Below are 27,882 nucleotides of genomic sequence, written 5' to 3' on the forward strand. Positions count from 1 at the left end.
TAACACCGACTGAATCACACTAACCACTGATTCACTCACAGAGAAACCAAACCGGTTTCCTTTTTTTCCTCGTGACTATAAAACACATTCTGTCACATTTCTACCGTCGATGGAAACGAGAAAACAAAACAAATTCTTCAGAAGAAAAATAAGTAAGTTGTCGTCTCATCTGGTTTATCTGGACGAAGATCAGCTGCTGACACTTCATCATGATACGAATCACATTCTTCTTCTGATCCGAGGTCGAGTCGGGGCCCAGGGCCGTAGCTGGAGCGTCCCCGGGGCCCGACGGGCTCGGGGGCCGTGGGACGCCGGGTGTTTCGGATTAAGAGGGCGGAGCAAAGGGTCACGAGGGTTCCGTGGCCCTGCGAGTGGACAGGGGGGTGGGCTCCCCCTGCCAGCGCTTGTGGTTCCCACTGTACAGGGAGGAGATGGAGGCGTGGTTGGGGGCCTGGTGCTGCCGCAGAGCGCGGCGGGGATACAGCGGCCCCCCCCGGAGCAGCATCACGTCCCGCACGGCGCCGCGGAACGGCTTACTGACGAAGCAGTAGAGGAAGAAGTTGACGGCCGTGTTGAGCATGGCCAGCATGTTGGACAGGTCGTAGGCCAGGTGGACGCGCCAGTCCCTGTGGACCGAGGACACGTACAGGTGGTAGATGACCACCACCGTCCTGGGGGCCCACAGCACAGAGAACACCGAGGTGATGGCCAGCAGCATGGCCGTGGTTTTCCCCAGTCGCCCTGGAGGGGCCGACTTCGGGCCCGACTCCTCGTGGCTGCGCTGCTGCCGCTGCCTCACCCTCAGCGTCCGGATGATCAACGAGTTCAGCACCAGGAAGATGCTGCAGGGCAGGAAGTAGATGATGGTCACGTGTGTCCATATGAGGACGGTGTCCCTCCCCGTGGGGGGGTGGCTGTTCCTCCACATGTCTGACCACCAGAAGAAGGGCACGCCGGACACGAGCGACAGCGCCAGGACCACGGCGATGATCCTCCTGGCCCGGGCCGGGTAGCTGATCTGGCGGTGGAGCAGGGGGTGGCACAGCGCCACGTAGCGGTCCACGGTGAGCGGCACGGTGGACCAGATGGACGCGTGGTTGGCAGCGAACTCAGCGGCGCTGACGGAGTGCAGCAGGAGTGAAGGGACGTCCCGGTGAAAGACCGCCGTCTCCAGCAGGAAGCCGACGAAGATGATGAAGAGTTGGGAGAGGATGTCTGAGCCCGTCACTGCCAGGAGGTAATAGTACAGAGCCTTCTTGGTGCGGGACGCCAGGCGGGACAAGGCCACCGCCGTGAGGACGTTCACTGAAAGAGACAAACATCAGGTCAGGTCTGAGCAGGAGGAAGAGAACCAGGTCAATCTGTGGTGACCTCTGACCTCAGGTCATCTCTGGGTCACGTGAGAGGAAACTGTTCCTCCAAAGAAACGACTACTTCCAACTTTCCTGGTTCTTCTGAACTAACTGATGAAAGTTATAATCAGGGGATCAGACGTGTTCTTCAATCTGAACAATGAATGAATCTGTCTTTTATGTAAAACTGTCTCTGTGGATTTTACAGGATCTGTTCTCTTGTCGACAGCAGAATATTTATATTCACTCTGACCTCTGACCTTTCACCTCTATGTCCCTGTGAGGACAATGAGGAGACCCAGAGGTCGTGTGGACGCTCGTCTCCTCGTCCTCTTGTTGTGATCCCCGCTCTCCTCCTGATTCCTGCTCGATCAATATTCATCGACTTGTGGACGAAGCTCAGTAATGAGAACAACGCTGGTGTAAACACCTTCCATCAAACTGGCAGTTATTTCCACTTCCTGGATTATTGAGGCGATACGTTTAGCTGTGGTTGGATTCCAGGGACGGTTGGACATGAGCTCATAAACACAAACGTATTGACGGTCAGATCATTGGATTATTGCCGCCTGTGAAAAGAGCCGTCAGAGGCTGAGATGCTGCGACACTGTATTATCTGAATGGACCATTAGAGCTGCAGCAAAGAACCTGAGCATTGATTTCTCCTGTCGGGGGCAGGTCCCACTTTTCAGCGGGTTCTCGGTTTACACATCGAACTGAGGCTCAGTGAGAAGCAGCCGATTAAAAGACGTCTACTGGCCTGAACGGGTCGGTTCTGTGGAAAGAGAGGCTGAGCTCAGAGAAACGTCTGGTACCTGGGACTCCCACACACAGCAGGACGCTGTAGTAGATGACCGGGATGAAGCCCAACACACACTGGGACTTCTGCAGCTCCTCGGGCTTCAGGCCCGGCTCCCGGGGGCCGGGGGCCGTCACATTGGGCCAGTCGATCATGACCCTGGTGCTTCCCCTGGAGAACGAGGCAGAGACAGAGCAACGGGTCAAAGTCTGAACAGAGAAAACCCAGAAAACGAATCACTTGGTCCGACTGTGGATTTAAAGGATGAGTCTGATGTTTCCATCCTTTTCTTACTGTAAACAAATCCCCAGAGACAGAGTCGTGTTGTGGGAAAGAACAGAGAGTTGGATTTAAAGGATCTAAAGGATTTAAACTGCTGTGTAATACTGAAACGGGTCGGAGATCAAGAATTATTAAATGTTTTTGTGCTTTTTATGCTGCACGTTAATTAGATATAAACATCTAAATATAAATAATGTTTTGAATGTTTTATCAGTTTTTTATCCAAATTGCAGTGGAAAATTAAAAGGGCAAAATTCAGTTTTAAATTAAGGAATGACTGAATATCAAAAGTTGTTGATTTAGTTTCTCAATGGACTATTTATTGAATAAAGATCTAGTTTCATAATCAAGGGATGAACTTATTCAACAGAAGGTAAAATACATATTTAAACCTAGTTTAAATAATATATATTTAAACTAGGTTTCATTTGCAAAAATTCTTATTTAGTAAATCAATAATTATTTAAATTAAATCCTTTGGTTTAATGAGGTCAGGGAGGAGCCTGTGAGTGACAGGGGTTGATATTATATATATTAATATAACGAGTCTAACATGATGACATCACGTGAACAGGCTTCATCAGCTAAATGATGTTCGCTGAGTCAAACAGATTCAAACAGTGAAAACGAGAAGTCAGTGAAAACGCAGCGTTTGGACTCAGTCGATTAAACGTCAGCTCGTCAACACCAGATGGGCCGAACGCCACGACCCCCCCCCCCCCCCCCCCCCCTACCCACTGTCATTACCGTCTCCCTGCCTGACCTTTCACCTGGTGCCGGCCGTCCTGTTTTCCTCCGTCTCTCTCCTCCTAATTTACTCCACTCATGCATGAGGCCATATTTGAACTGTGTTATCTCTGCAGCCTTCACTCACAAACCATTTGTAGAAGCTCGACCAACGTCAACACCATCACGGCTGAAACCGGCCTCACGACTGAGGGTGAATCACCAACTCTCTGGTTTCTGCCATCGTAAAAAAAAGCTGTTTATGTGCCAGAACCCTGCAGGTGAAGAAGAGCGCTCGGCTGCTCAGATTCACCTCTGCACGTGAAGAAGAGTCTGAAATAGACTCACGGAGATCGATGGTGTAACTCAGTCTGAGGCTCAGAGCTGGAGAACTGTGGTCGTCTGGGACGGAGTCGTGAGGGACTCGAGTCACGACCTCTAAAAACGTCTTGTCCTTGTTACCTGGTAGAAGATGTGAAACGTCTCCGAGGTCCACTCATTAAAAACTGAATCATACATTTAAATTATTCTATTTCATATTTACGTTGTGTTAAACATAGCCCTTTTTATTTGATCTAAAAAAAAAGTTTTAATTTAGAAAATGGAGCATCCAATGATGTTGTGTAATAATAGCAGAGTTTTCCTGAGGTAATAATAATAAAAATAATAATATTAATAATACATTTTATTTTATGACACCTTTCTCTACACCTAAGAATACCTAAAACAATTTAATGAATAATTAAAGTAAAACCAAGCGTTGAATTCAGGCCATAACAACATGAGTCAATAATATCTTTAAAGATTTGTTATCCTCTGTTGTTTCCAATGTAAACAAAAAGAAGAGAGAGAATAGGCATCTGGGTGAAATGAAGGATGTTAAGTTTGTTATGGCCTCAATACTATATGTTCTCATTAATTTACTCTAGATATAAGGTTCCTGTCTCATCCTCTGTTTCCTCTGAACTTCTCCTCCGTCCTGATGTTGTGAGACGACGTCTTCACGCTCCAGCGTTTTGACACTAAGTCTTAAATCCAGACCATGAATCAGGAGATTGTCGTCTTTGTGTATCGATGAAAACATTCTCAGATTTCACTCTGTGTCACGTCACCGGCTCCATGTGCTGAGTCGTCTTATTCAGTATTAATAAGAGCTCAGCTCCCACAGGAGAAGCAGTGTGGGACCTCCTCTCTGTTTTCTACTGACCTTATATATGAAATGTGTTTTTACAGCATAAGAAAACATAAGTTTCACTCTGGAGAGAAACAGATCAGTGAATTAAAGACTCCAGCAGGAAACAGAAACGTGCTCCAGTGAGTTTATCTCTTATCTGTTTGATTTCACATCAGATAGAGAAAAACGCACAACAACAGTTTGATGTGTTTTTAAATCACCACTTTCCACAGCCTCAAAGGTTAAACGGTTTAGATAAGGAATATGAATATTTTTATTGATTCTTAAATCTGTTCCTGTTTGATTAGATTTTCTGGAACCTGTTGCATCATCGGAAACATTTCCTGAGCTCTGTCTCCGGATGAGACGGATGAAGCTCCCGCTCTGCAGGAACCTGCACAGGAAGCAACATTCCTCCTGACTGAGCACTTCTCCTTTCTGCTCAAGCACCTGATGTGTTTGCTCTGAGCCTCGTCTCAGGACCACGAGGGTCACTGGACGATGGAGAAGGTTGTGAGGTTGCCGGCTCAACGCCACGAGGGAGCAGTGATAACACCGGTCAGTCAATATCCCAGCTCCTCTTCTTCTCCACCGGCTGAGCTCCTCTTTACTGATGAAGGCAGCTAATGAAAGCGTGAGGAGTTCTGTGTCTGCTCTCGTTTCCTGAGCTGACTAATCGTTGTGTTCAGTCCCTCGGGGGCTGCAGACCCTGGATCTGTAAATGGAGGCGTTAGCACCTCAGTGGTGTTTCATTAAACTCACTCTCAGACAGTTACAGGCTTTCTCCTCAGGGGAAATGAAACAAATCGACATGTAAGCAGAAGACGTCCATCATATTCTGCCTCAGTCGAGTGTCAGCTGATCGTTTCCTCTGAGGAATCCAGCTCACAGCTGAGCGACTGAGGATCAGAGGCCGAGGGCTGGTTCTGATTCAGACTCGTCTTCCCAGGGTCCAGATGCAGCTGGAGGCTCCCGGCTGCGGCTCTGCAGGAGGCCTCCGTGCCCAGGAAGCTGATCTGAACTCTGCCCGTGCTCCGCTGGGTCCTTTTAATTATTCATCAAGAGACACAGCACCTGAAACAACAGCGCTGCCAGATAAAGGGAGCCGCCGGCCTCACTGTACAGCAAACATATCGCTTTCCATGAGAGCCAGGACCATGCATCTAGAAATGTGAAGCAACTTCTATGGGAAATCAATGGCTGCTGTCCTCATCGTGCAGAACGTGAACTGTGCTGCTGCAGAGTTCCTGCATGAGGAAACCACGCTGACCTGTGGTCAGCGCTGTTAGGAAGACACGATCCAGAACAGCCGCTTGGCAGAAATTACAGTGAATATAAAGATGAATGAGTCTTTCTCAGAAGATCTCAGGGGAGAAATAACAAGAAAACTGTTCGAGTAACTTCAATTAACGCAAAAGCTCAGAGTTCAGAACCATGTCAGTTATGAGACGATGCAGAGACTCTCCCTGCTTCTTTAAATAACTTTCACAATAAGACTTCAACTTGAATCAAACTCTGCTGCTGCTCCGATTGGAGAAGGAACAGTTTTACTCTTGTTTAATCTCAGTCTTACCTTCTTCATCCAGTTCTCACAGCGACTCTCCACCTGAGCTGCTCCTCTGCTCTGTCGTCCCCCCGAGGCTCCTACAGAGTCCCATCGCTGACGGACACAGGCTGAGGAGGTGAGGAGGAGGAGGAGGAGGAGGAGGAGGAGGAGGAGGAGGAGGAGAAGTGGAGTCCAGGCAGCTGGTACATCACTGCGACGAGTGACCAGAGGGAGAAATGAGGCAGAGGGGGAGTGAAAATGTGGGAAGGGTAAGACAGGAGGGAGAGAGAGGGGAGAGAGAGGGAGAGAGAGGGGAGAGAGAGGGAGAGAGAGGGAGGGACTGATGTGAGGATGGAAAGAGGTAGATGACACAGAGAGAGAGATGAAGAGCAGAGCACAGCAGAGAGGAATAGAGGGGAAACCAGTGGAAAACCACAGGGAATGAAGTGTGCTGGTGTCTGCTGGGCCGGGCTCCAGCTGCACGCTGCAGAGGCTTCATGAGGATTTAGATCTGAAGTGTGTTCACGCTGGAAACCAGTGAGTGAGCAGAACGAGGCTGAATCCAAACTCCAGAGAACAAACTGTGAGCGAGCTTCTGCAGAAACACAGTGAAACCCTCAGAGTCTCACTTTGAATAACGTCCAGTGTGAAAACATCACAAAGTTGTTCGTGCAAAAAGTGTTTAAATGACAATTCGACTCAAACTGATTCATTCAGCTCGGAACAGTAAAGCAGTTTTTTATTGAAAGACTCAAAAGAGAAAACAAACCTGAGTCTGAGTCGTGCTAACGGCCTCGTAGCTTAATGCTAACGGCCTCGTAGCTTAATGCTAACATCAGCTCCTTCAGGGATCTTGGTTCAGTGTGTTGCTAGTTGTGCGTGATTGTGAGTCTCAACCTCTCCGTGTAAAGTGATTATATTGTGATTAGTCAAATATATTTATAATATATGAGGTTTTATGTTAACTACCTTTATATAGTTATTATAGTTAATGATGATACGTGATGTGTTTTATTTTACATAAATACATAACTAAGTATTTAGCAGGAAATGAGGAAACAGAGTCTGCAGGAGGTTCAGACACACACACACACACACACACAAACACACACACACACACACACACACACACACACACACACACACTTACCAGCACAGCGTTGTCTTTAACCTCACGCAGTGAAAACCAACCTTTTGTCCCAATGAGCATCTTTTTATTTGTGACAGTTATGAGCCTTTGACTTCATTAGCACACGTCCACACACATGACGCTCAGCAGGAGACGCTTGTTAATCACATGTATGAATTCGTAGCAGTATCTGGATCCAACACACTCACGAGGGAGGAAATCAGTGAGATCAGTGGAGCTGGAGCCGATTTGTTGTTTAGTATGAGACGGACGAATCCTTAATTCAGCTAAATCCTCGGAGAACTCTCGACTCACGGCTGCAAATTGTTGGTAACAGCAAAGCTCCAAAGAAAACAGTGCATGAAACGAGTGAAGCACGAATTCATCCATCAGCTGAGTCTGTTGACGGATCGTTTAGGAACCTGAGGCCGACGAGAGCTTCGTCCTGCAGCTGAGAATCATCTGAGGTGTTTATTGGACTCACGGTGAGGAACCTCTGACCTCCGGCTGCCACAGGGGGCAGTAGAGCAGATAATGAAGCTTGGCAGGCGGCGATCAGACGCAGACGTGAGTCCTCATTGATCAGAGCTGTTAGACCTGAGGGTGAAGATGCAGAGCGAGGACCAGGGAGGAAGTGAGAGGTTAAACTTAATGTCTTCTGCTCGATGCTGAGGTTGATATGTGTCTCCACAGTCGACAGGAATCCAATGAAGTCACTTTAGAAAACCCAAAACAAATCACTGAGGCAGAACAACACGATATAACATCTGTTAACATGTTCGTAGAATCCAGGTCCTGAAAGTGAAGCCAACGTGGACGTGCCTGAAACCTGTGTTCTCTCAAATGACCAGCAGGGGGCGACTCCAGTGGTTGTTTCTATAGAAGTCAATGAGAAAATGACTTCTCACTTGATCTATGACGTCAGTAAACATTCCTCGAGGAGTTTACGTCTCAGTTTGAGTCTTTAAAGCATCGTCTGCTTTAAGGAGTGGATACGGCCGCAGGTGTAGGTGGGCGTGTCCTTGAGCTGTCAGTCAGGCTCCACCCACTGCTCCTCCTAACTTGGTTACTTCTGGTTTCAAAAATCAAAGATGGCGCTGGACACTGTGCCAAAATTGAGGCTACAAAGAAATATAGAAGCACATCCTTTAAATGATCTGTATTATTTATATTTTACGAGGGTTGCTATTTAAATTTCTTCATAATTCTTTTACCTGAGAAGTTTGTTAAATTCAGAATTTTGAATCTTCATCATCAAATGATAAAAGAAGACAAACTCTCCCGAAATGGAAAAAGCTCTGACTCCAGAATGTTCTGGACGGGAGTCAAGGAACTTCCTGTCTCTGATTACACAAGTGTGGCTTGAGAGAAGGAGGTCATATTTAAATAAACTGTTTTATGATCATTTCAGGACAGAACGTTTAAATCTCTGCAGAGTCTAACGGCAGCAGAGATTTATGTCGGAGCTCAACCTGCCTACGCTCCCGCAAACCAGCGCCTCCTCCTCCTCCTCCTCCTCCTCCTCTGGGCCCGGTGGCTGCCTGAAGGAGGCGGGTGGAGGTTAATGGAGCCGCTGCAGAGAGATAAAGTGATGCTGAGGCCGAGCTCCTCTCCTCACGGGTCACCTCCCTCTGGACGCCGGCCACGACCTCAGCTCGTCAAACTGTGGGTCTGTGCAGCTTTCAGGCAAAAAGACTGAAACACGAGCTCCAGAGAAACACTGTCACCTGATCTCTGACTCACTGAGACGCTGCAGCAGGAAGATGTTCACCTCCACCCGGGAGCTGATGGTGTTCTCTGCGTCTGATCGTCTGTTAACTGGATTCACACCAAAACTACTGAGCAGATTAACATGGGACTTAGTGGGGGGACGTGGGAGGTGTCAGAGAAGGAGACATTCAAGTTTGGTGCAGATCTGGATCCAGGGATTATTTATATGTTCTTGTTGATTCCCTGGGGAATAATTCATGGGTCATGATGAAAAGCTGCTGCTTGATTTAAAACTGTTTTTATTCATGTTTATTTTTCAAGTTTGAATGCTGCACACTCGTGAAACAGGGATTTTTGTCATTTGTGGTGTAAACACAGATTTATTTCTCTGCTTCATTGCACAGAATTGACTGTCGACACAACGAGACAATAAACGTTGATGGATCAGTAGCTGACTGGTGAATCAGCTCCAGCTCCACTGGTGTAGCTGCAGCTCAATCACTGCACGTCTCTAACTGAAGTTTCATTATTAAACCAAAACATCCCGGAGCTGTGACGCTCGCACAAACAAGCTCGATCTGCTGCAGCTGCACAAAACAGGGATTCAGTGATGAGAGGTCATCAGTCACATGAACCAGAGTCAAACAACCAGTGAAGAGCAGAAGAAGAAAAACCTCTGAAGAGAATAAACTGTTGGATCATTTCACTTTCACTCTTCCTTTCATTCTTTTACATTTTGTTCACATTCTGAGATTCTTCTGTTTTGTGTCGTACAGTTTTTGTAAAAATCATAATTTAATGTTTCATCAGTTGAATTATTACGTTTTTACAGATTGAAAAATTCAGTAGTTTTATGTTTGTATCTGAATTGAAGCTGATGATCAGATGCAGCTGTTCTGTCCTCTAGTGGACATGAGCTGTAATTACAAGTAGTTTCCTCTTGGCTTCGAGTGCACACACACACATACACACACACACACACACACACACACACACAGTACATAACCTAAACACAATCCTTACCCTAATTTGAAGTCCCCATTATGTGATTGTGTGTAAACTGGGATATTGTTTTCCTCTGTCAAATGTTGTTGATTTCCATAGGTTGCACAAATATTGACTCTGAATTTAGATTTCATTTCTGTAAATTAAGTTTTCCTGCTGTGAGAAGCACAAATCTAAAGAAGCTTCCAGATGTAAAGGAGCAAACAGATGATTTCTGGACTTTCAATAAACCAACTCTTAAAAACCAGAAACATTCTCAGGACATTTGCTGCAAAAATAAAATGAACATGAACTAAATATTTTGAGTTTTATCAAGAAAACCTTAAAGTCACGTTCACAGAAAAACATAAATGAACAAAACATGTTTTTTTCCCACTTCAGGTCACTGGTTTGTCCAGTCAGAGTCATACTGGGACAGAGGAACTCATCCTGTGTCAACATCGATTGTGGTGCACGTGATCCGTGCACACGCCAACAACACGGACCAGACTCCAGGAAACTCATCGTTCATTCACACGTTTCACCGACGCACATCTGAACGTCTTCTTTTCTCCTGAACACACTTCGGTTTCTGAGTTTTCGTCTTTTCAAAGAAACAATCAGGACTTTTGTTCAGAATCGTGAACAATAGAAATATTGATTGTGTAACTGAGTCCCCCCCCCCCGATGAATCGTGCTTTGGCCCGAGGCCGTGATTAAATTGCTTGTGTTGCTGTGTCACGCACATGTGTTGAGCTGGGTGAGCAACACACTGACACACATACCGAGGTGCAGGGAGCAAACTGCTGCTGAACTGAACACTGGGAGAATCTCTGGAGGTGAAACCTGTCCTGACATCTGTCTCACCTGCAGACGTGAGGACAGCTCCAGATGTTTGTCCCTCACATCTGTCCCCGGCCCCGTTGATACCCAGGGACAGGAAAGTCAGAATCAAAGAGGTAGTCTTTGGAAACCAGCCAGGCCTGTTTCCACCCACCGATCGATCCAGTTCTGTGTGTGACCCCCCCCCCCCCCCCCCCGTCCCACATTCAGACACACACCACAACCCCCCCCCCCCCCCCCCCGTCCCACACACACACACACACCTCCTCCCTCCTGGTCCTCCACAGCCGAGCGGACAGGAGCAGGAACCAGACGAGGACGGACACGAGGAGAAGATGGTGAAACTTCTGGTTCAGCTGCTACTGACTCTGAGTCTGCAGGAGGCCGCTGCTGCAGGTGAGATAGAGACGACTCCACTGATCAGGGGTCAGATCATCTGTAGAAGTCTAATCTGAGGGGAGAAGCACTGTGAATCTTTTAGTTTGGATGATGCTAAACAGTAGAAGAGCCTTTGATTTCAAACTGATGGATTTCTCCTCATAGAACTAAAAGTGTTTGTGTTTCTAAAAGTTTGCTTCAGACAAATTACAAAGAACATATGTAACAATGAACCTGTTTGTAGGTTTAAAGTTCATATTTTAAAATGTTTTACTTATATCTCACTCAAGTTTTAAACTAATTAAACTGATAATCATTTTCTATCTGTGCAATTTTTATTTAATTTATGTGCAGCCCTAATACTTTGTGATCTATTTACATTGTACTTTTAACTTCTTATCTCAAAACACAGTAGCTGCAGGTTGATGAAATCAAATCAGGTTTTAAAAAGAGTTTGTGAAATATTGACTTCATCTGTCAAAACATTCACATTTCACATTTGTGGGATCAGGATATTTAGGCTGCAGTAAAATAGTTTGGTTAAAATGATTAAATTACTTTTTCTTTCTTCTCAATTTTACAAGTTTTAAAAAAAAGATTCTCAACTTTATTCTCAAATTTTCAGATTTTTGTATTTTATTAGAATTCAATCAAATCACAGGAGGTGAAACCAACACGTCTCCACAGCGACAGGAAAGTTAAATCATTTTCAGGAAACAGGAAGTTTCAAATATTAATCAAGAATCAGAAAGAGGAACAAAACTTAGGTGAATCAAGAAAGAACTACTCTACTGTGTGTGTGTGTGTGTGTGTGTGTGTGTGTGTGTGTGTGTGTGTGTGTGTGTGTGTGTGCCACAACCTCTTTAATTAAACGTGACCCACAATCCCTCATTAACCAGACGCTCCAGAGCATCTGACGGATCAATGACTCGTATAGATCTGAACGACACTGACCCAGAATCTGCCCTAAAAAAAAACATCTGTCACTTCTGTTCAACCTTTGATTTGAAACTGTCTGATTCAAGCTCTGATTTGTAGAGCGTCTTATGTAGAGTAACACACATGCTCCTCCGTCCTCTGCCTCCCACCAGGGATGCTGAAGGTGGACGGGGCCCAGGACGGAGCTGCGGGCGGGGGGGACACCATCAGCCACTCCCTGGCCCTGGTGCAGCGCCTGGAGGCCCTGCTGCTCCAGGGGAACGGCAGCGACGTGTCCCTGCGGGTGGAGACGCCGAGCGGGGACGAGGTGAAGAAGATCCAGGCTCACTCCCTGGTGCTCTCCCTGCAGAGCCCCATGTTCGAGGAGCTGCTGCTGAGCCGCAACAGCAGCACGCTGGTCCTGAAGGAGAACGCCGACTGTGCCGCGGTGTTCGACAAGTTCATCAGGTGAGAGGTCACGTCTCCGTCCCTGGAGGTCACGTCTCCGTCCCTGGAGGTCACGTCCACCCTCTGAGGTGTCACGCCCTCCGGTGGGATCAGCTCGAACTGCAGAGCTGCAAACGATCGATGAGGATCACGTGCAGCGAGCAGAGCAGTCGATGGAGCTCCTGTGGAGCAGCACCGAGACGTCCAGGAGCCGGAGCTCAGATCGATGGTGAAATCCATTTGATCCTGGAGCTGATGAGGCTGATCTGAATCTGAATTCAAAATAAAAGAGCAGCTGTGAAGAGCTGCAGAGAAACGACTTGTTAAAGCTCCATCAGGTGACAGAGGAGGAGCTCTGGCCTCTTTCAGATCATTGTTATTGTTTAACGGACGATAAGCTAGCTGAGTGTTTAGCTGCTAACGAGCCAGATGATGATCTTCAGAGAAAAATATCTGATTCATATTCACTCCAGTTGGGTTTTCATGTTGTCCTGTGTCGGCTACAATCATTTTGATGTGATAATTATTATTAGGGTATTGTTTTCCGGCTTGTCGGTGAGTTATACTGCCCCCAAGTGGGCAAACAACGAACTGCAACAGCTTTAAATATGGCCAACAAACCGCCAAGGCCCAAAAGTTATGAAACCAGATTGAAATCTGTCCTGACCTGAGAAATCAAAGATACTTTGTCCAGATCCACCAAATCATCCAATGAGTTCTTTCTCGGCCTCTGTCTCATCCCAGGTATCAGATCGAGGTGAAAACATAACCTCCTGTATTTACTGCATGTTTCCATGTGACAGGAAGTGAGTCTGATTGGTGGCTACATGTGCTGCTTCTCTCTCCCTGCAGGTATCTGTACTGTGGAGAGCTGTCTCTGCGTCTGGACCAGGCCACGCCTCTGCACAAGCTGGCCTCCAAGTACCAGGTGCTGAGTCTCCAACAGGGCGTCACCCAGTACATGACCCAGAACCTGGCCCGGGACTCGCCCTCGGGCCACGTGGCGGGCTGGTACGAGTACGCCGTGCTGGCCGGGGACGCGACCCTGCGGGACAGCTGCCTCCAGTACCTGGCCTGGAACCTGTCCTCGGTGCTGCAGAGCGGCGAGTGGGTGACCATCAGCAGCCGGCTGCTCATGGCCCTGCTGCAGCGCTCCGACCTCATCCTGCAGAGCGAGATGGAGCTGTTCGCCGCTCTGGAGGCCTGGATCATCCAGAACCAGCCGGACGGGCTGACGGCGGAGAACGCCCTGAGGGCCGTGCGTTACGCCATGATGCCTCCCAAGGAGCTGTTCCGCCTGCAGACCCAGTCCCCGGTGCTGGCCCGCTACCAGGAGTCGGTGCGGGACCTCCTCTACATGTCCTACCAGTTCCACTCGGCCTCGCCGCTGCACATGGCCAAGTACTTTGACGTGAACTGCAGCCTCTTCGTGCCCAGGAACTACCTGTCCTCCCTGTGGGGGGCGCCCTGGATCATCAACAACCCCACGAGAGACGACCGCAGCACCAGCTTCCAGACGCAGCTCGGGCCCAGCGGCCATGACACCAGCAAGCGGGTGACCTGGAACGCCCTGTTCTCCCCCCGCTGGTTACCCCTCAGCATGAGGCCCATGTACACGGACTCGGGCGCCATGCAGCCGACACGTGTGGAGGGGGGGCGCCCTCGCATCATCATCACGCCTGCCACGTCCAGCGCTGACTTCGCCGGGGTGAACTTCCAGAAGACGGTGCTGGTGATGGCCCGGCAGCAGGGGAAGCTGATGGTGAGACACGTCTTCAACTTCCACCAGAGCACCGAGGAGAACGGAGACTTCCTGGCGGAGGCCGACCTTCACCGCCGGACGTCTGAATACCTCATCGACAGCTCGCTCTCCCTCCACATCGTGGTGAAGCCGCTTTACCAAACCCTCATCACCATCAAGAACTGAGCCTCTTCCTCCCTCCTCTTCCTCCCTCCTCTTCCTCCCTCCTCTTCCTCCCCTGTGACCTCCTGACCTCACCCCTCGGAAACCCCAGCTCAGCTGATGTGTGTAAAATCCTAACGTGTCTCTGTCAGGATGAGGCCGGTGCATTGTGGATTCATCCACCGCTGAAAATAGTCCCTCACAAACATCTGATTTGCTCCAGTTTGAGTCACTTCCTCAGAAGCTGCAGCTTGAGGAAACTTCTGAGCTGTTTTTAGAAGAACCGTTGGTTTTGGTCTCTTCCTGTGATTCGTTGACCTCAGCCTTGATACTTGAGTTTCGGTTCCTGTCACTTGTTCTTTGCATCTAGTTTGATTTGTAGTTTTTTTTTATATGTATTGGTGCTAAAACGCCCCATTTACAGTGAAGGGGTCCCAGTCAGCCACAGCCCAGGAAACAGTGACTCAGCGGTTTCAGTGGAGTTTGTTTCATGTAATCTTTATTTCAACTGCAGTTTATCAACATCAACTCATTTTTACTGCTGCATCAATGAAATATCCGTTTTAATAAAACATCTGAAAATATTTTACTTTGAACCAAACTCATCTCAGTGGGAACCTGAAGGTTTAAAATTCCATCTGTAAATCACAACATCATTTCTTTCTGAGCATGTTTCTACTTTTTGTTTAATCATAATTCATTCATATAACCACAGTAGATGTTAGGAGCCTTTGTCATGAGTTCATTATTGTGTTTGATATTTAGAGTCACTGTTGCATTAATCAATGGAAACTGATAATAAAGATTTTTACTAAAGTTTTGAAACTAAAGTGAACTTCTGTGTGATTTCATGAATTCTGAGTCTGTGAGAAACTTTGATCTTCAAACCAACAATTCAGGAAAAAGAGAAAAACCTCAGACGGAGAAACAGATGACACAATAATAAAATCTGATTATTATAAAATGTAGAATTATACAGAATGATTCCCCCCACATGTTAAAGTATTATTGTATTATTACATTATTATAATCTGTGTACAACAGGATAATTGATCAGTTTAAGGATTTAATCTACATATTCGAAAGCGAGAGAAGAAGAAGTACAAACTTATTTAATCATTATCAGTCATTATCTTATACTTTACCAGCTTCCTACATATCTATAAATATATCGTTAGCCTGTTTATAATGTACCAAATATAAATATATACATATGTTTACAAACTCATACACCTATAAACCTAAAATCAAACACAAACACGTTTGTATCGTTATTTATTCGACGGTGTCACAACAGTCAGGTCGAAAACAACAGAGAGGAACAGGACTGCGTTACCCAGCATGCTTTGCGCCGGGAGCAGGAAGCGCTGGGTCTCGCAGGGACTCGCACTGATCCAAGTTAGGAGCTGAGAGCCGCAGGTCCGGGCCCATCATGTAACCGCTGCGGAACATTTGCACATTTACGCCTTTTCGCGACGCCTGCGGAGCGCGTGCACTCGTCCCCTCGCCCCGTGCACGGACACGCACGCTCCGGACGCACGAAGGCTCCAGGTGCATGAAGATCGAGGCTCGATTTCTGCATCTTTGTTGCACAACGAGCCGCTGAAGCTCCGGAGCGATGGAGGGAGGGAGCGAGAAGGAAGGCAAAGTCTTTTGTGCCTCCCCTCCCCCTCATCAGAGCAGAGGGGAAATGTCTCAGCCGAAGGGAGGTAAGAATATGACACGGACCCGTGCACACGCACACACACACAATCACGGCTGCACGGGCTGCAACGTGCACGGCTGCAGCTCGTGCGCGGCCGGTGCATGTTGAAGTTACACGGTTTTCAAGGGTCAGCTGCATTTCCTGTTTCAGATCTTCCCCTTTGCACAGTTCCTGGTGAGGCGATGCTGCGTGTGCGTGCACTCGCACCGCCGCTGCACACACGCATGGTGCCTCCACCAGTCACAAGGTTGACGTGCACGCTCTTTACGACCAACTCTGCACGAGTTGATGCACGGCGCGTGCACAGCTGCAGATATGCGTGGTTCTGGTGCAAGGGGTCGACGTGATGAGTGTTGAGTTGAGTTGTCATGGGTTGTGTTGTGTTGTGATGGGTTGTGTTGTGTTGTGTTGTGATGGGTTGTGTTGTGTTGTGTTGTGATGGGTTGTGTTGTGTTGTGACGTGTTGACCTGCAGCTGTCAGCGCTCAGGTCTGTTTGCTTCATGGGACTCAAACTGAAAATCTAATTATAGACTGAGCTGAGAGCTTTAAGGTGGTGAGTTCAGGGGCAGGGGCTTCTCTGGGATTTTACACCACACGTCTCCACTCTGTGCAGGGACCTGCATCAGAATCCGGTGGACACACACAAGGTGTTTGCTCTGGTGTGTTTGTGCATTGATATAAAGTGCAATATGTACCGAGGCCGAGAGAAAGTAAAGAAGAAGAAAACAAATGCAAATAGAAACAACTTCATCAATCTGTCAACACACAAAAGTCACAACACATGCAAATACAGAAACACAATGCAAACAGTGAAGACGACAACGGAGATGTTTCCAGGGGACACGAAGAAGTGACGGACCTGCTGCAGCTCAAAGCTCCGTGAAGAACCAGAACCACAGCAGGTGCATCACTGGTTTGTGTCCCCGGGAAACGTTTCAGTTGTGTGCATGTGTTGTGACTTGTGGTGTGATGTTTTCGGTCCTGGCGGCTCGAAGCCTCCTGCCAGAGGGAAGTGATTCTGAGAGTTCACGTGCAGGTGTGAGGAGTCTCAGAGTCTGATGCAGTGGAGGAGGTGGGGAGGGACTCCATGGAGGAGGTGTTGACCATCATAGGCTGTGGCAGGTTGAACTTCTGAGGCTGCTGCAGGAGGTTCATCCTCTGCCGGCCTCTCTGGTGAACGTGTGTGTCAAACCCACTGATGTGCAGCAGCAGGGAAGCTCGTGTGTACTTCATCTCCGTGCACCACAACAGGAGCCGAGAGGAAACGTCCCTGCAGCCTCAGATCCTCAGCGAACAGGACGGAGAAGAAACTGCTGTAAAATCAATTCAATTAATCGATTCAGGCAAAGATTTCAACGTTTGCTGCTTAAAGCTTCAAACGTGATGATGTCATGATTCTCTTGGTCGTATCTGGCGCTGGATCAAAATGTAATATTTTTGGATTTGGAATTTTGCCCAAATAACACGAGCAACTTGAATTCATCATCACGGATTTGAGGAAATGATCGGCAGCACTTTTTTAAAATGATTTTCTGGTTGATGAAACCAGCTGGAGCGTGGAGCTGGGACCCTGAGGTCAGGAGGTCAGGGTCAGCTGGTTCTCCAGTGGGTTTGGACCAAAGGTGTCGATGTGGAGAGAAACATGAAGTTCTGCTCCGACCCATGAGCTCGACACTTCCCCACACAACCATCACGTGTCTCTGTTTGCAGAGCACGACAAAGATTTATTTATTTAAATGAAGCCAAACTAACCAGAGCTACGATCGGTCAGTCAACAGAAGATCGATCAGCAGCGACGGCTATAATCGAGATTAAAGCTTGAGATTGAGAAGCAGCTCGTGCACGTGGAAGCTCGTGCACGTGGAAGCTCGTGCACGTGGAAGCTCGTGCACGTGGAAGGTCGTGTGTCACACTTTGACCTGAACTTCAACAACCGGATCGAGGAGGAAACGTCTCCTCAGCCTCCGAGGCTCAAATCATCTGTGAAAGCAGGAGGAAAAAAAAACAGCTGCAGCCGAGTGAGAGCAGCTCGGGCGTTATTCCTCCCTCCTCTGTGTTTTCCAAGAAGTCCAAAGTGAGAGTGGTTCATTGCACAACATGCAAAACACACACACGTGTACATGCACACTGTGTACAGGACATGAGCAGGTAGAGAGAGAGGGAGGGAGAGAGAGAGAGAGAGATGGTCAGATCCTGTTTATGTGGAGCAGTCGTCCTCCACAGAGAAGCTGGGTCACTTCAACCTGCTCACGTTGTTGTGATTCACACTCACACAGTTTTTATTTCCTCTTGTAAATGATTGAATCTGTTTGATTCATCGAAGCTGCAGAAAACATTCGATGAATAAATAAAAGTGTGAATCCTTAATGAGAGAAAAACCACAATTAGTTGATTAATCGATCAAACAGATTGTGATTTGTGAGAGTTTATAGATTTGTTTTTGTCTTATGTGTAAATTCAATATTGATTTTTGTAGCATTGATCATTTGATGACACATCTTTGTGAAAGTTTGACCAGCTGACGATCAGATGTTCCAGATGTTTCCTCTGAGGTGTCGGTGGAGACCAAAACAGAGCAAAAAGGAGAAGGAGAGCTCATATTCACAGAGTGGACTGAAACATGTCGCTCTATTCAAATATTAAAGACTTTCTGAGGCCCTGGAGAAAAATACATTTATTAAATGTTCAATGTTGTTTTTTGTCTGAAACCTACAAAAGAGGAAATGAGGAAGAATTTGATGAAACAAGATTTGGACGTTGGATGGAGTCGTGCTCCCTGACAGTTTGTGCGACGTTGTGTAACAGACTCACTTGTGATCAAGCTACCGAGGTTTGACTCTCAGCTCGGCCCAGATCCTGCAGCGCCGGGTTGTTGTATAACTTCTAAGTGCTGAAGGAAATGAGTACAAATCTGAAAAGCTAAAGAAAGCATCACGTCCTTGTGCTTTATGAAAACCGTGCCAGGCTGCGCTCAGTCGCTTCATCCTGCAGCCGGCTTCCTTCTATTTTCATATCGCTTGGCACAGACGTGAAGTCCTGCGTCTCTCCTCCGGCGCCGCCTGTGACCCGGACTCTTCTGCCCTCACCATTGTTCACCGGGCCGGGCCGAGGGCAGCGTGACAGCGGCCCTCCCGGCTCGTGTCCCCCTGCAGCCTCGTCCGGCCCGCGCTCCCCTGCACAAATGTCCCGTTTGTCATGCAAATGGCCGGCTGCGTTTCCAGCTGCACTGATCCTGGATCTGCTGTTTGGGACGAGGTGGTTGTTGGTCCGCTTCCAGAACACGGTGGCAGTTTTCTGCTGCAATAACAGTAGAATTGTTCAGAGCTTTGTTCAGAGGATCCACCAACTGTACTTCTCTTTTCAGGGGGCTGGGGGGGGGGGGGGGGTACTTCTCTGTTGGTAAGAACCATGAAATAACTGTTTATCACAGCTGAGTTGCACACGTTGTTAATGCAGATTTTTGGCACTGAAGCTATAAAATGAGACGCACATAAATCCAGGCCTCGTGTCGACCTGGAGCGACCTCTCAGTTTCCAGATTCCACTGCTGAGAATCAGGGTGGGGGGGTGCACGGCCTCAAATCAACTTACTGCAGTGGATTCAGACTTTAACCTGCTTCAGTTGACATGAAGATGAGCTCAAATTAACTTGTTCATCCTGGAGGGAAATTAACTTGTCTCATGGACACGATATTGATTTTCATGCAGAGATAGATACACACAGAGACAGATGGATGGATGGATTGATGGATGGATTGATAGAGAATGAGAGAATGAGTTCCCAGTCACAGCAGAGGTGAGCGTGTTCTGTCTAATGAGACGATCTGTGTCTGATGCTTGGATTGTGTTTCAGTAAAATGACGACACTTTTAAAGCTGTGGGAACCACATGGAGCCGTGTGATATCTGGTGACCTGTCCATGTATTACCTGAAGGGTCCCCCCCCCCCTCCCCTACCAACGTGCCATTGAGCAAGACGCTGGACCCCACATGGCCCCTGGTGGCTGTGCAGGCAGTGTTTAGATGATGTAGGAACTGTATGAACATGTGAAAGTTCTATAACGAGTTCTATAAACAAACAGGATGTTGAAGATTTAAAACTTAGAAAGTCGTTTAATGGAATCTGACCTGCAGCTATGACACAATCTTTGCAGAGCATGAGGAATATTTCATCCTGCAGAGAATCTCTGTTATGGCTCAGTGTATTTGGGCCTGTGTGCACGTGTGGTGCACGTGTGGTGTGTGTCTGTGCAGTCGAGGCCTCTGGTGTTTGTGCTGAACTCGGTGGAAGCAGCGTTGTCGCTCCTGAAGTCGACAGCCCGGCGCTCTCTCCTCTTTCTGCGAGGACCACTGAAGTTGAGCGAGTTCACAGGAAGTGAAGTGCGAGCTGCTGACGACACCATTTCCAGAAGAGTCCAACAGCTGTAACCTGAAGGAGCTGCCATCTTTGGAAGTGTAGAGCGTCACACAGACTGCCAGAGCGGTCGGAGGGCGGCAGAGAGCCCAGGGTTATTTTCAAATGCCACCAGCCAGCCAACCCCCCCCCCCCCCCCCCCCCCTCCTGTGTGCGGCTCTATGTCTCTTCCTGTTCCTCCTCGCCGCTGCTCACCGCCTCCCTCGCTCTGTGATTGATCTGTCTTCCCCTGACGCTCTAGAATTCCATTGAGGAACATTTGGGATTGTTTGAATTCCAGTGGGAGTGTGTGTGTGTGTCCCCGTCCTCCGGGCTCATGATCACTCTGTGCATGTGCTCTGTGCATGTTCCTGCCCCCCCCCCCCCCGTCCTGTCAGCAGAACGCCTGCTCGCTGCCGACAGGCGCACATCGGGCGTGGTGGAAACCGGGAGCATCAGCTGTTCTCCTCTCAGTCACTTCTTCAGAAAATGATTATTGCAGCCGAGCCAATCAGGTTCCTTGTTGTGGCAGGTCTCAGTGAGAACAAGGCGTGTCCCGGCTCAGACGCCCGGCTCCTCTGGAGTTTCACTGCATTCCTCTGCTCACGTGCTGAGACACTGGGAATGAGATGTGCTGCTGCTGGTAATGAAGCCGCAGCCAGCGAGCGCCTTGCTGAGCTCAGCAAGAAGAAAGAAGTCGATTGTGTGTTTGAGTTATGAAACAAAATCTGGACACAAGTCTGAGATGGGATATTTTTGTATCACTCCCGATGTGAGACAACACGATGAGTTGCTGCTTCACTTCCAGTCGTGTTCTGACCACAGGCTGGAAACAAAGATGGACGACACGTCTCCACTTCCTCCCATCGCACAAAAACAAGACCTGAATATCCTGTCTGCAGGGGGCGCTGTCCTGCAGCTTCCATGACTTTAAATATGGAGCCACATTCATTTGATCTGCAACAAATTACACAAACTCATAAATATATGTCGCCTGAACATTTTTATCATCGAGATCCATAAGTTGTTCTCTGATGAATAAAGGAACATGCACAAAGATGTAGAATGTTCTACAACGAAGGAGAACTTCACATCTGAGAATCTGAAACCAGCGACTGAGAACTCATTTCTACTTTTAATTTAATGATCTGAATGATTCAGTCTCATGATAAAAGCAGAGAACACTCTTCATCCTCCAGCCACAGAAGTTACATAACCACCGTCTCCTCTGACACCATCACCTCCACCTCCTCCTCCTTCCTCCTCCTCTGTTTGCTCTTCTTCTGTTCTGCTCGGTGAGAAGCTGCAGGTTCAGATCCCTGCAGCTTCTCTCGTGTCGTTACCTCCACCACAGAGGTTTGTGTTTCACCTCTTTTTGGCTTGTTTGCTTGTTTGTTAGCAGAATTACACAAAAACGACTAAACCGATCTCCTTCTAACCTGCTGGAGGGATCTGGTCCCGGCCAACGATAATGCTGACCATATTTATCATGATACTGTTATTATCATGGAAGTGTTTACAAAGAACCAAGTGAAGCATAAAAGAGAGATCAGGAAACGATTCCTCATCATATCACGTCTTCCCTCTCAGTTCCTCCCTGTTACCAGTGGTTTGATTAGTTTAATGAAGTTGTGTCTGGTCCTCGAGTTCCTCTGCTGTTCTCAGGTCAGTGAAGCAGGAACAAGCAGAACGTAGCTTCAGGCTCGGAGCTGAACCCAAACACTGAAATCTGCCTGTTCTCATGTTGGAGAAGAACCAGGTCTCTGAGGAACCAGGTCTCTGAGGAACCAGGTCTCTGAGGAACCAGGTCTCTGAGGAACCAGGTCTCTGAGGAACCAGGTTTCAGTCCAGACTCCGGCTGCAGGTGTTTTCTCTCCCAAGTCTCAGTGAGTCGGTCGTGAAGCTGTTCACCAGGCGCCGGTTTAAGGTTACTATTGTTTGTGTGTGTTTGTGTGTGTGTCTGTCTGAGTGTAAGTGTGTGTGTGTGTGTCTGTGTGTAGGAGGCGCTCAAAATGACATTTAACTGCAACAAAGCTTTTTAGAAAAGAGTCGACCAGGAGCCAGGAGGCCGCCAGCGGAGGGACCGATAACAGGCCGAGTCACACCCTGCACTGTTTGAACAAACCAGGACACACTGGAGAGAGAGAGAGAGAGAGAGAGAGAAAGAGAGAGTGTGTGTGTGTTAGTGTGTGTGTGTGTGAGTGAGTATGCGCCTTCAGGACAGCTTTTTGATTGACAGATCCGCATGTGTTTGTATTTTCTCTCGTGACCTGTGAGAAATTCCAGTTTTGCAGCCGCACCTTCGCTTTTACTTTAAATGGCGTGTTATGACATCAGCGGGCGGTGCACACACACACACACACGCACACACACACACACACTGGTGACTTTACATATTACCTTAAAGTCTATCAGCTGATCAGAGCGCCACATGTTTCGGTCCAGCTGCTGCAGGGTTCAGCCGGTCGGGGGGGTTTGAGCCAGATGCTGTCAGCTGGCACGGCAAAACACAGACACACACACACACACAGACACACACACAAACACACACACACCCCTCAGGAACACTGTGACGCCCCTCCAACAAGACGTCGAACCCACAGTGCTGCACCTACACATGGAGCGAGCACACCTGGGCTGCCAGACCTCCTCCTCCTCTTCCTCCTCCTCCTCCTCCTCCTCCTCCTCCTCTTCCTCCTCTTCCTCCTCTTCGTCCTCTCCTTCTCCTTCCTCCTCCTCTTCTTCTTCTCCCGACTCCCTGCGGCTGCTTCTCTCAGTCAGGATCTGGAGTCTCTTGCTGCATCCCACCGTGAGTGTTGCTGATGAGAGGAAGCTCTGGTCGCTCTATCAACAGGAGGCGTGAGGACTGGATGGAACTCGGCTGCAGGACGTTTGACTGGTTCTGCTTCAGTGGGAGTTTCTCATCCTCTGGTTGTGTGTCTCTCTGAGTGTAGAGTCTCTGTGTGTAGCTGCTGTGTTCAGATGGATTCAGGGGATCAGGTTCACAGAAGCTGCTGCTGGAGGAGAAGCAGGTCGACCAGGACGATCAGCTGATCTGTCGACTTTCACTTTCCTCCCGTCGGCACAGATTCAGATTCACTGACTCCAGTTCAGATTAAACCGGAGCTGCAGTGAAGTGTTAATGAGTTGATTGATTTGAAATGTGCTTTTATTGGAGAAAAATATTCTGTATTCAAGTTGTAAGCAATATGAAGATATAACTCTGGTATCAGTGATTATGAAAATATGTCAAATAACCAGAGGCACATTAAAGAGTCATAACGGACACATATAAAAACAAAGGTTTATGTTCTGAGTGTTCATGTTGTCACGTTGTGTGTTTGTTTTGTGTCTTTCAGGAAAGAGGAAGCCGGTGCTCAAGCTCTCTAAGGAGGCGTTTGAGCAAACTACTCCTGCTGCAGCGTGAGTCCCACGTTCACTCTTCATCACAGATCACTCCTCGTATTCCTCTTTTATCTTTTATTCTGTCAAATAAAATAAGTGCTGATCCTGATAATAATAATGATCTCAAATCTGTCATTTTCATTAACAAACTCGTCTCTGATGTGATTTAAATGACTGTTAATGATTTAATTGTGTGTTTTCAGACCTCCCAGGGATTTGGATTCCAAAGCTTGTGTGACCATCGGAGAAAAGGTACATGTTCCTCTCACCTTCTCTTCTCTGACCCGCTCACAGCTGCTCAGTGTTTCTCTCCTCGCTGGGTAACGTCTCGGCTTCGTGACGGATCCTCCGGCTGTAAAAACCGCCTCAGTGAACATTACAGTCTGAAGTGAGGACTTGTGATCGTGGGGGGGGCTGGAACGTCTTTTATTGGCCGACTGGCAGTAAAAATATTGACTTTAAACTCATCAAATAAGTGGAATTTTCCATTGGCAGAGCTGCTGCAGTTCTCCCTGCGCCAGCTGGACTGAAGTCAAAGCTTCTCTCTCTCTTTGCTGGACTCATGTCGGAACATTAGATATTAGGTTTGATTCTGATCACAGGAAACCACCGATCAGAGCGAGTCCTGACGTCCTCTGTGTGTTGTTGTGTCTGGAGCAGAACTTCGAGGTGAAGGCCGATGACCTGGAGCAGATCTGCGAGCTGGGCCGGGGGGCGTACGGCGTGGTCTACAAGATGAGGCACGTGCCCAGCGGCCTCATCATGGCGGTGAAGGTGAGAGGAGGAGTCGTCTGTTGAGGCTGGTGTGAAATCAACCAACTGTGTGGGAGGAGACGATTCCTCTTCTGCTCAAGCAAAGAACGTGACTCTGGCTCCTCCAGATGTTCCACAGTTGTGATGAAGCTGGAGCTGCATGAATCACTTTCTACAGCTTCTCCTGCTTCTCCATCGACTCGCTTCCTTTTCTGATTCCTTGTGTCTCACGAGTGAATTAAAGAGTTTGACAGTTTCACCTGAACGTCTGTTTCCTGTCTGCGTCCCTCAGAGGATTCGAGCCACAGTGAACACTCAGGAGCAGAAGAGGCTGCTGATGGACCTGGACATCTCCATGAGGACGGTGGACTGCTTCTACACCGTCACCTTCTACGGAGCCTTGTTCAGAGAGGTAGCAACACGCCAACAACGTTCACATGTCACATGTCACATGCGTGTTTACTGCCACGGGTCAAATCATTGATCCTGGGTTCAACTGAAAGAAATGTGACAACTTCAGGTTTCTCTTGATTTGATCATATTTAATTGTACATGATGTCATAATGTTAATTTACTGTATATTAAATATATAAAAATCCTGTGTCCAGGGAGACGTGTGGATCTGCATGGAGCTGATGGACACGTCCCTCGACAAGTTCTACAAGCAGGTGATCGAGAAGGGGAGGAACATCCCCGAGGACATCCTGGGAAAGATCGCCGTCTCTGTGGGTTCACGCTCAAACACAAAAACACACAATGTCCAAACACACAATATCAAAACACACGCTCTTTGTCTCCTGGTTGATAAGTGACGGAGATTCAGTGTTTTACTTATTAATGTGATTTGTTGTTGCAGATAGTGAAAGCTCTGGAGCATCTGCACAGTAACCTGCAGGTCATACACAGAGGTGAGAGCCTGCCTCTGTTTCTGTCTTTTGTTTTCTCGTGGCATCAAATCTCCGTGTGGCCATTTAGAGGAATGACACGTGGCTCAGATCAAGTCACACACTCGGTTTTAACCAGCGACCGCAGCCACAATGTGAACAGTGTCAGTTGTGAAGCTGAAGGTCTCTCTCTCTCTCTCTCCCTCTCTCTCTCTCTCTAGACGTGAAGCCGTCCAACGTGCTGATCAACACTCAGGGTCAAGTGAAGATGTGCGACTTCGGTATCAGCGGCTACCTGGTGGACTCCGTGGCCAAGACCATGGACGCCGGCTGCAAACCCTACATGGCGGTAAGAGCTTCAACCAACACTTATTTTCAACTGTTCAGATAAACCACATTTATGAGAGGAGGCAGCAGTTGACCTTTAACCTTTTAAAATGATCAATCCTGTAGTGAGTCGAAGATGAACTCACAGACTCGTCAGTAGATTGAACAGATTCTCTTCTGGTCTCTCGTCAGTTTCCAAACGTTTAACGAGCTCAGTTACATTTTAACTCCGTCAGCTCGGCTGCTGATTGGCTGACTGGGTTTTAGTGCCTCGTTAGTGTGTATGTGTGTGTGTGTGTGTGTGTGTGAGTGTAGGAGAGAGAGAGTGTGATCGTCCCTGACATCTTCTGATGTGCTCTGTCCTGCAGCCGGAGAGGATCAACCCCGAGACCAACCAGAAGGGTTACAACGTGAAGTCGGACATCTGGAGTCTAGGAATCACAATGGTGAATAAACTACACAACTACACAACTACACAATCTGTAACGTGCTGTCGAGACGTTTGATCCTGAGCTGCTGAATATTAAGTCTCTCTCTTTCTCTCTCTCTCTCTCTCTCCCCTCTCTCTCTCTCTCTCTCTCTCTCCCTCTCTCTCCCTCTCCCCCCTCTCTCTCCCTCTCCCCTCTCTCTCTCCCTCTCTCTCTCTCTCTCCCCTCTTCCCCCCCCCCCCCCTCTCTCCCTCTCTGGTTCAGATCGAGCTGGCCATCCTGCGCTTCCCGTATGACTCGTGGGGCACGCCCTTCCAGCAGCTGAAGCAGGTGGTGGAGGAACCTTCGCCCCAGCTTCCTGTGGACCAGTTCTCTCCAGAGTTTGTGGACTTCACCTCTCAGTGGTGAGTCTCTGTCCGTCCCCGCCTCCTTCCACTGATCTGCAGTGAATCAGATTCCAGCTCAGGAGGCTTCAGTGAGAAAAATAACACAGACACGTCCCACTTCCTCCAGCGTGCACTGATGACTTCATGACTCACTCACTGACTGCTACTGTCGTCTGTGATTCAGGGTTTGAGACCGACAGGAAGTCCAGTCGTGTTTATTACAGATGTGCGAGGCTTTGCTTCCTTCTCGTTTATTGATCGATGGGTTTCAGGGCTTGAAGAGGATTTCCACAAGATACAAGATGAACAAACCTTCCTTTAAAACACAGTGTCTGGTTTTCATAGAAATAAAAACTGAGCTTTTAGGATTGAAGCTCAGTTTCTGTGACATCAAATGTTTTTCTTCTTGCAGCTTGAAGAAAGTTTCCAAAGAGAGGCCGACGTACACAGAACTCATGGTGAGTGTCCTCCTCCTCCTCCTCCTCCTCCTCCTCCTCCTCCTCCTGCTCATCCTCCTCCTCCTGCTCCTCCTCCTCCTCCTCCTCCTCCTCCTCCTCCTCCTCCTCCTCCTCCTCCTCCTCCTCCTGCTTTCCCTGCATGCATCTCGTTACTCAGACACTGGGGGGCGCTCTAAGACAAGTGTCTGTACGTGGCTGAGGAGACTGATCTGAATCAGACTAACCTGATGTGGTTCTCCTCCTCCTCCTGCTCATCCTCCTCCTGCTCCTCCTCCTCCTGCTCATCCTCTTCCTCCTCCTCCTCCTCCTGCTTTCCCTGCATGCATCTCGTTACTCAGACACTGGGGGGCGCTCTCAGACAAGTGTCTGTACGTGGCTGAGGAGACTGATCTGAATCAGACTAACGTGATGTGGTTCTCCTCCTCCTCCTCCTTCTCCTCCTCCTCCTTCAGACTGATCTGAATCAGACTAACGTGATGTGGTTCTCCTCCTCAGCAACATCCCTTCTTCACCTCCCACGAGGCCAAAGAGACCGACGTGGCCTCCTTCGTGAAAGTCATCCTCGGGGACTGAGTCGGCCTCGTGCTCCGGAGCGGAGGGAGGATCTGTTCTTAGAAGAAGCACCAATCGCAGCCCCTGTTACCTGCAGGACCCGCCCACCTCACACCTCACACCTTACACCTCGCCAACTCTCTCCCCCCCACCCCCCCTCCCTCCACTAACACACGGACAGATGCTGACGAAGCAGAACGAGGAGTTTGTCTCCGACCCTCCACGTCCTGACATGGGAGGGGGGGGGGTGCGGGGTCTCACATATAATCTGGAATCATTTAAAATGTCTGTATGCAAACGCTCCCTCTGTGGTTGGATTAGCTCCGCCTCTGGGCGCCGCCTGTCACCCGTCAGCAGGTCGGCTGTGATTCGTCAAACTAACGAGTTGGTGAAGGGAGGAG

The 27,882-nt window shown here is 48.3% G+C and overlaps 3 protein-coding genes across 3 annotated transcripts; 2 read left to right on the forward strand and 1 right to left on the reverse strand.

The window, feature by feature from the left end:
* Positions 1–346: 346 nt before the first annotated feature.
* Positions 347–6,190, reverse strand: gpr142 (G protein-coupled receptor 142). Its single transcript, XM_053414117.1, has 3 exons — positions 5,907–6,190; positions 2,168–2,322; positions 347–1,305 (listed from the first exon to the last, which is right to left on the reverse strand). The coding sequence occupies exons 2-3, from the start codon at positions 2,304–2,306 to the stop codon at positions 347–349; spliced, it is 1,098 nt and encodes a 365-aa protein (XP_053270092.1). The 5' UTR covers positions 2,307–2,322; positions 5,907–6,190.
* Positions 6,191–8,465: 2,275 nt separating this feature from the next.
* On the forward strand, positions 8,466–14,215 carry btbd17a (BTB (POZ) domain containing 17a). Its single transcript, XM_053414312.1, has 5 exons — positions 8,466–8,568; positions 10,576–10,646; positions 10,833–10,941; positions 12,015–12,309; positions 13,141–14,215. The coding sequence occupies exons 1-5, from the start codon at positions 8,466–8,468 to the stop codon at positions 14,213–14,215; spliced, it is 1,653 nt and encodes a 550-aa protein (XP_053270287.1).
* Positions 14,216–15,588: 1,373 nt separating this feature from the next.
* On the forward strand, positions 15,589–27,617 carry map2k6 (mitogen-activated protein kinase kinase 6). Its single transcript, XM_053414002.1, has 12 exons — positions 15,589–15,900; positions 23,648–23,711; positions 23,897–23,945; positions 24,354–24,467; positions 24,739–24,858; positions 25,055–25,171; positions 25,303–25,354; positions 25,552–25,679; positions 26,026–26,103; positions 26,350–26,489; positions 26,884–26,929; positions 27,425–27,617. The coding sequence occupies exons 1-12, from the start codon at positions 15,810–15,812 to the stop codon at positions 27,500–27,502; spliced, it is 1,077 nt and encodes a 358-aa protein (XP_053269977.1). The 5' UTR covers positions 15,589–15,809; the 3' UTR covers positions 27,503–27,617.
* The last annotated feature ends 265 nt before the right edge of the window (positions 27,618–27,882 follow it).

Source organism: Pleuronectes platessa, chromosome 21, assembly GCF_947347685.1.
Source record: "Pleuronectes platessa chromosome 21, fPlePla1.1, whole genome shotgun sequence".
Taxonomy (NCBI): domain Eukaryota; kingdom Metazoa; phylum Chordata; class Actinopteri; order Pleuronectiformes; family Pleuronectidae; genus Pleuronectes; species Pleuronectes platessa.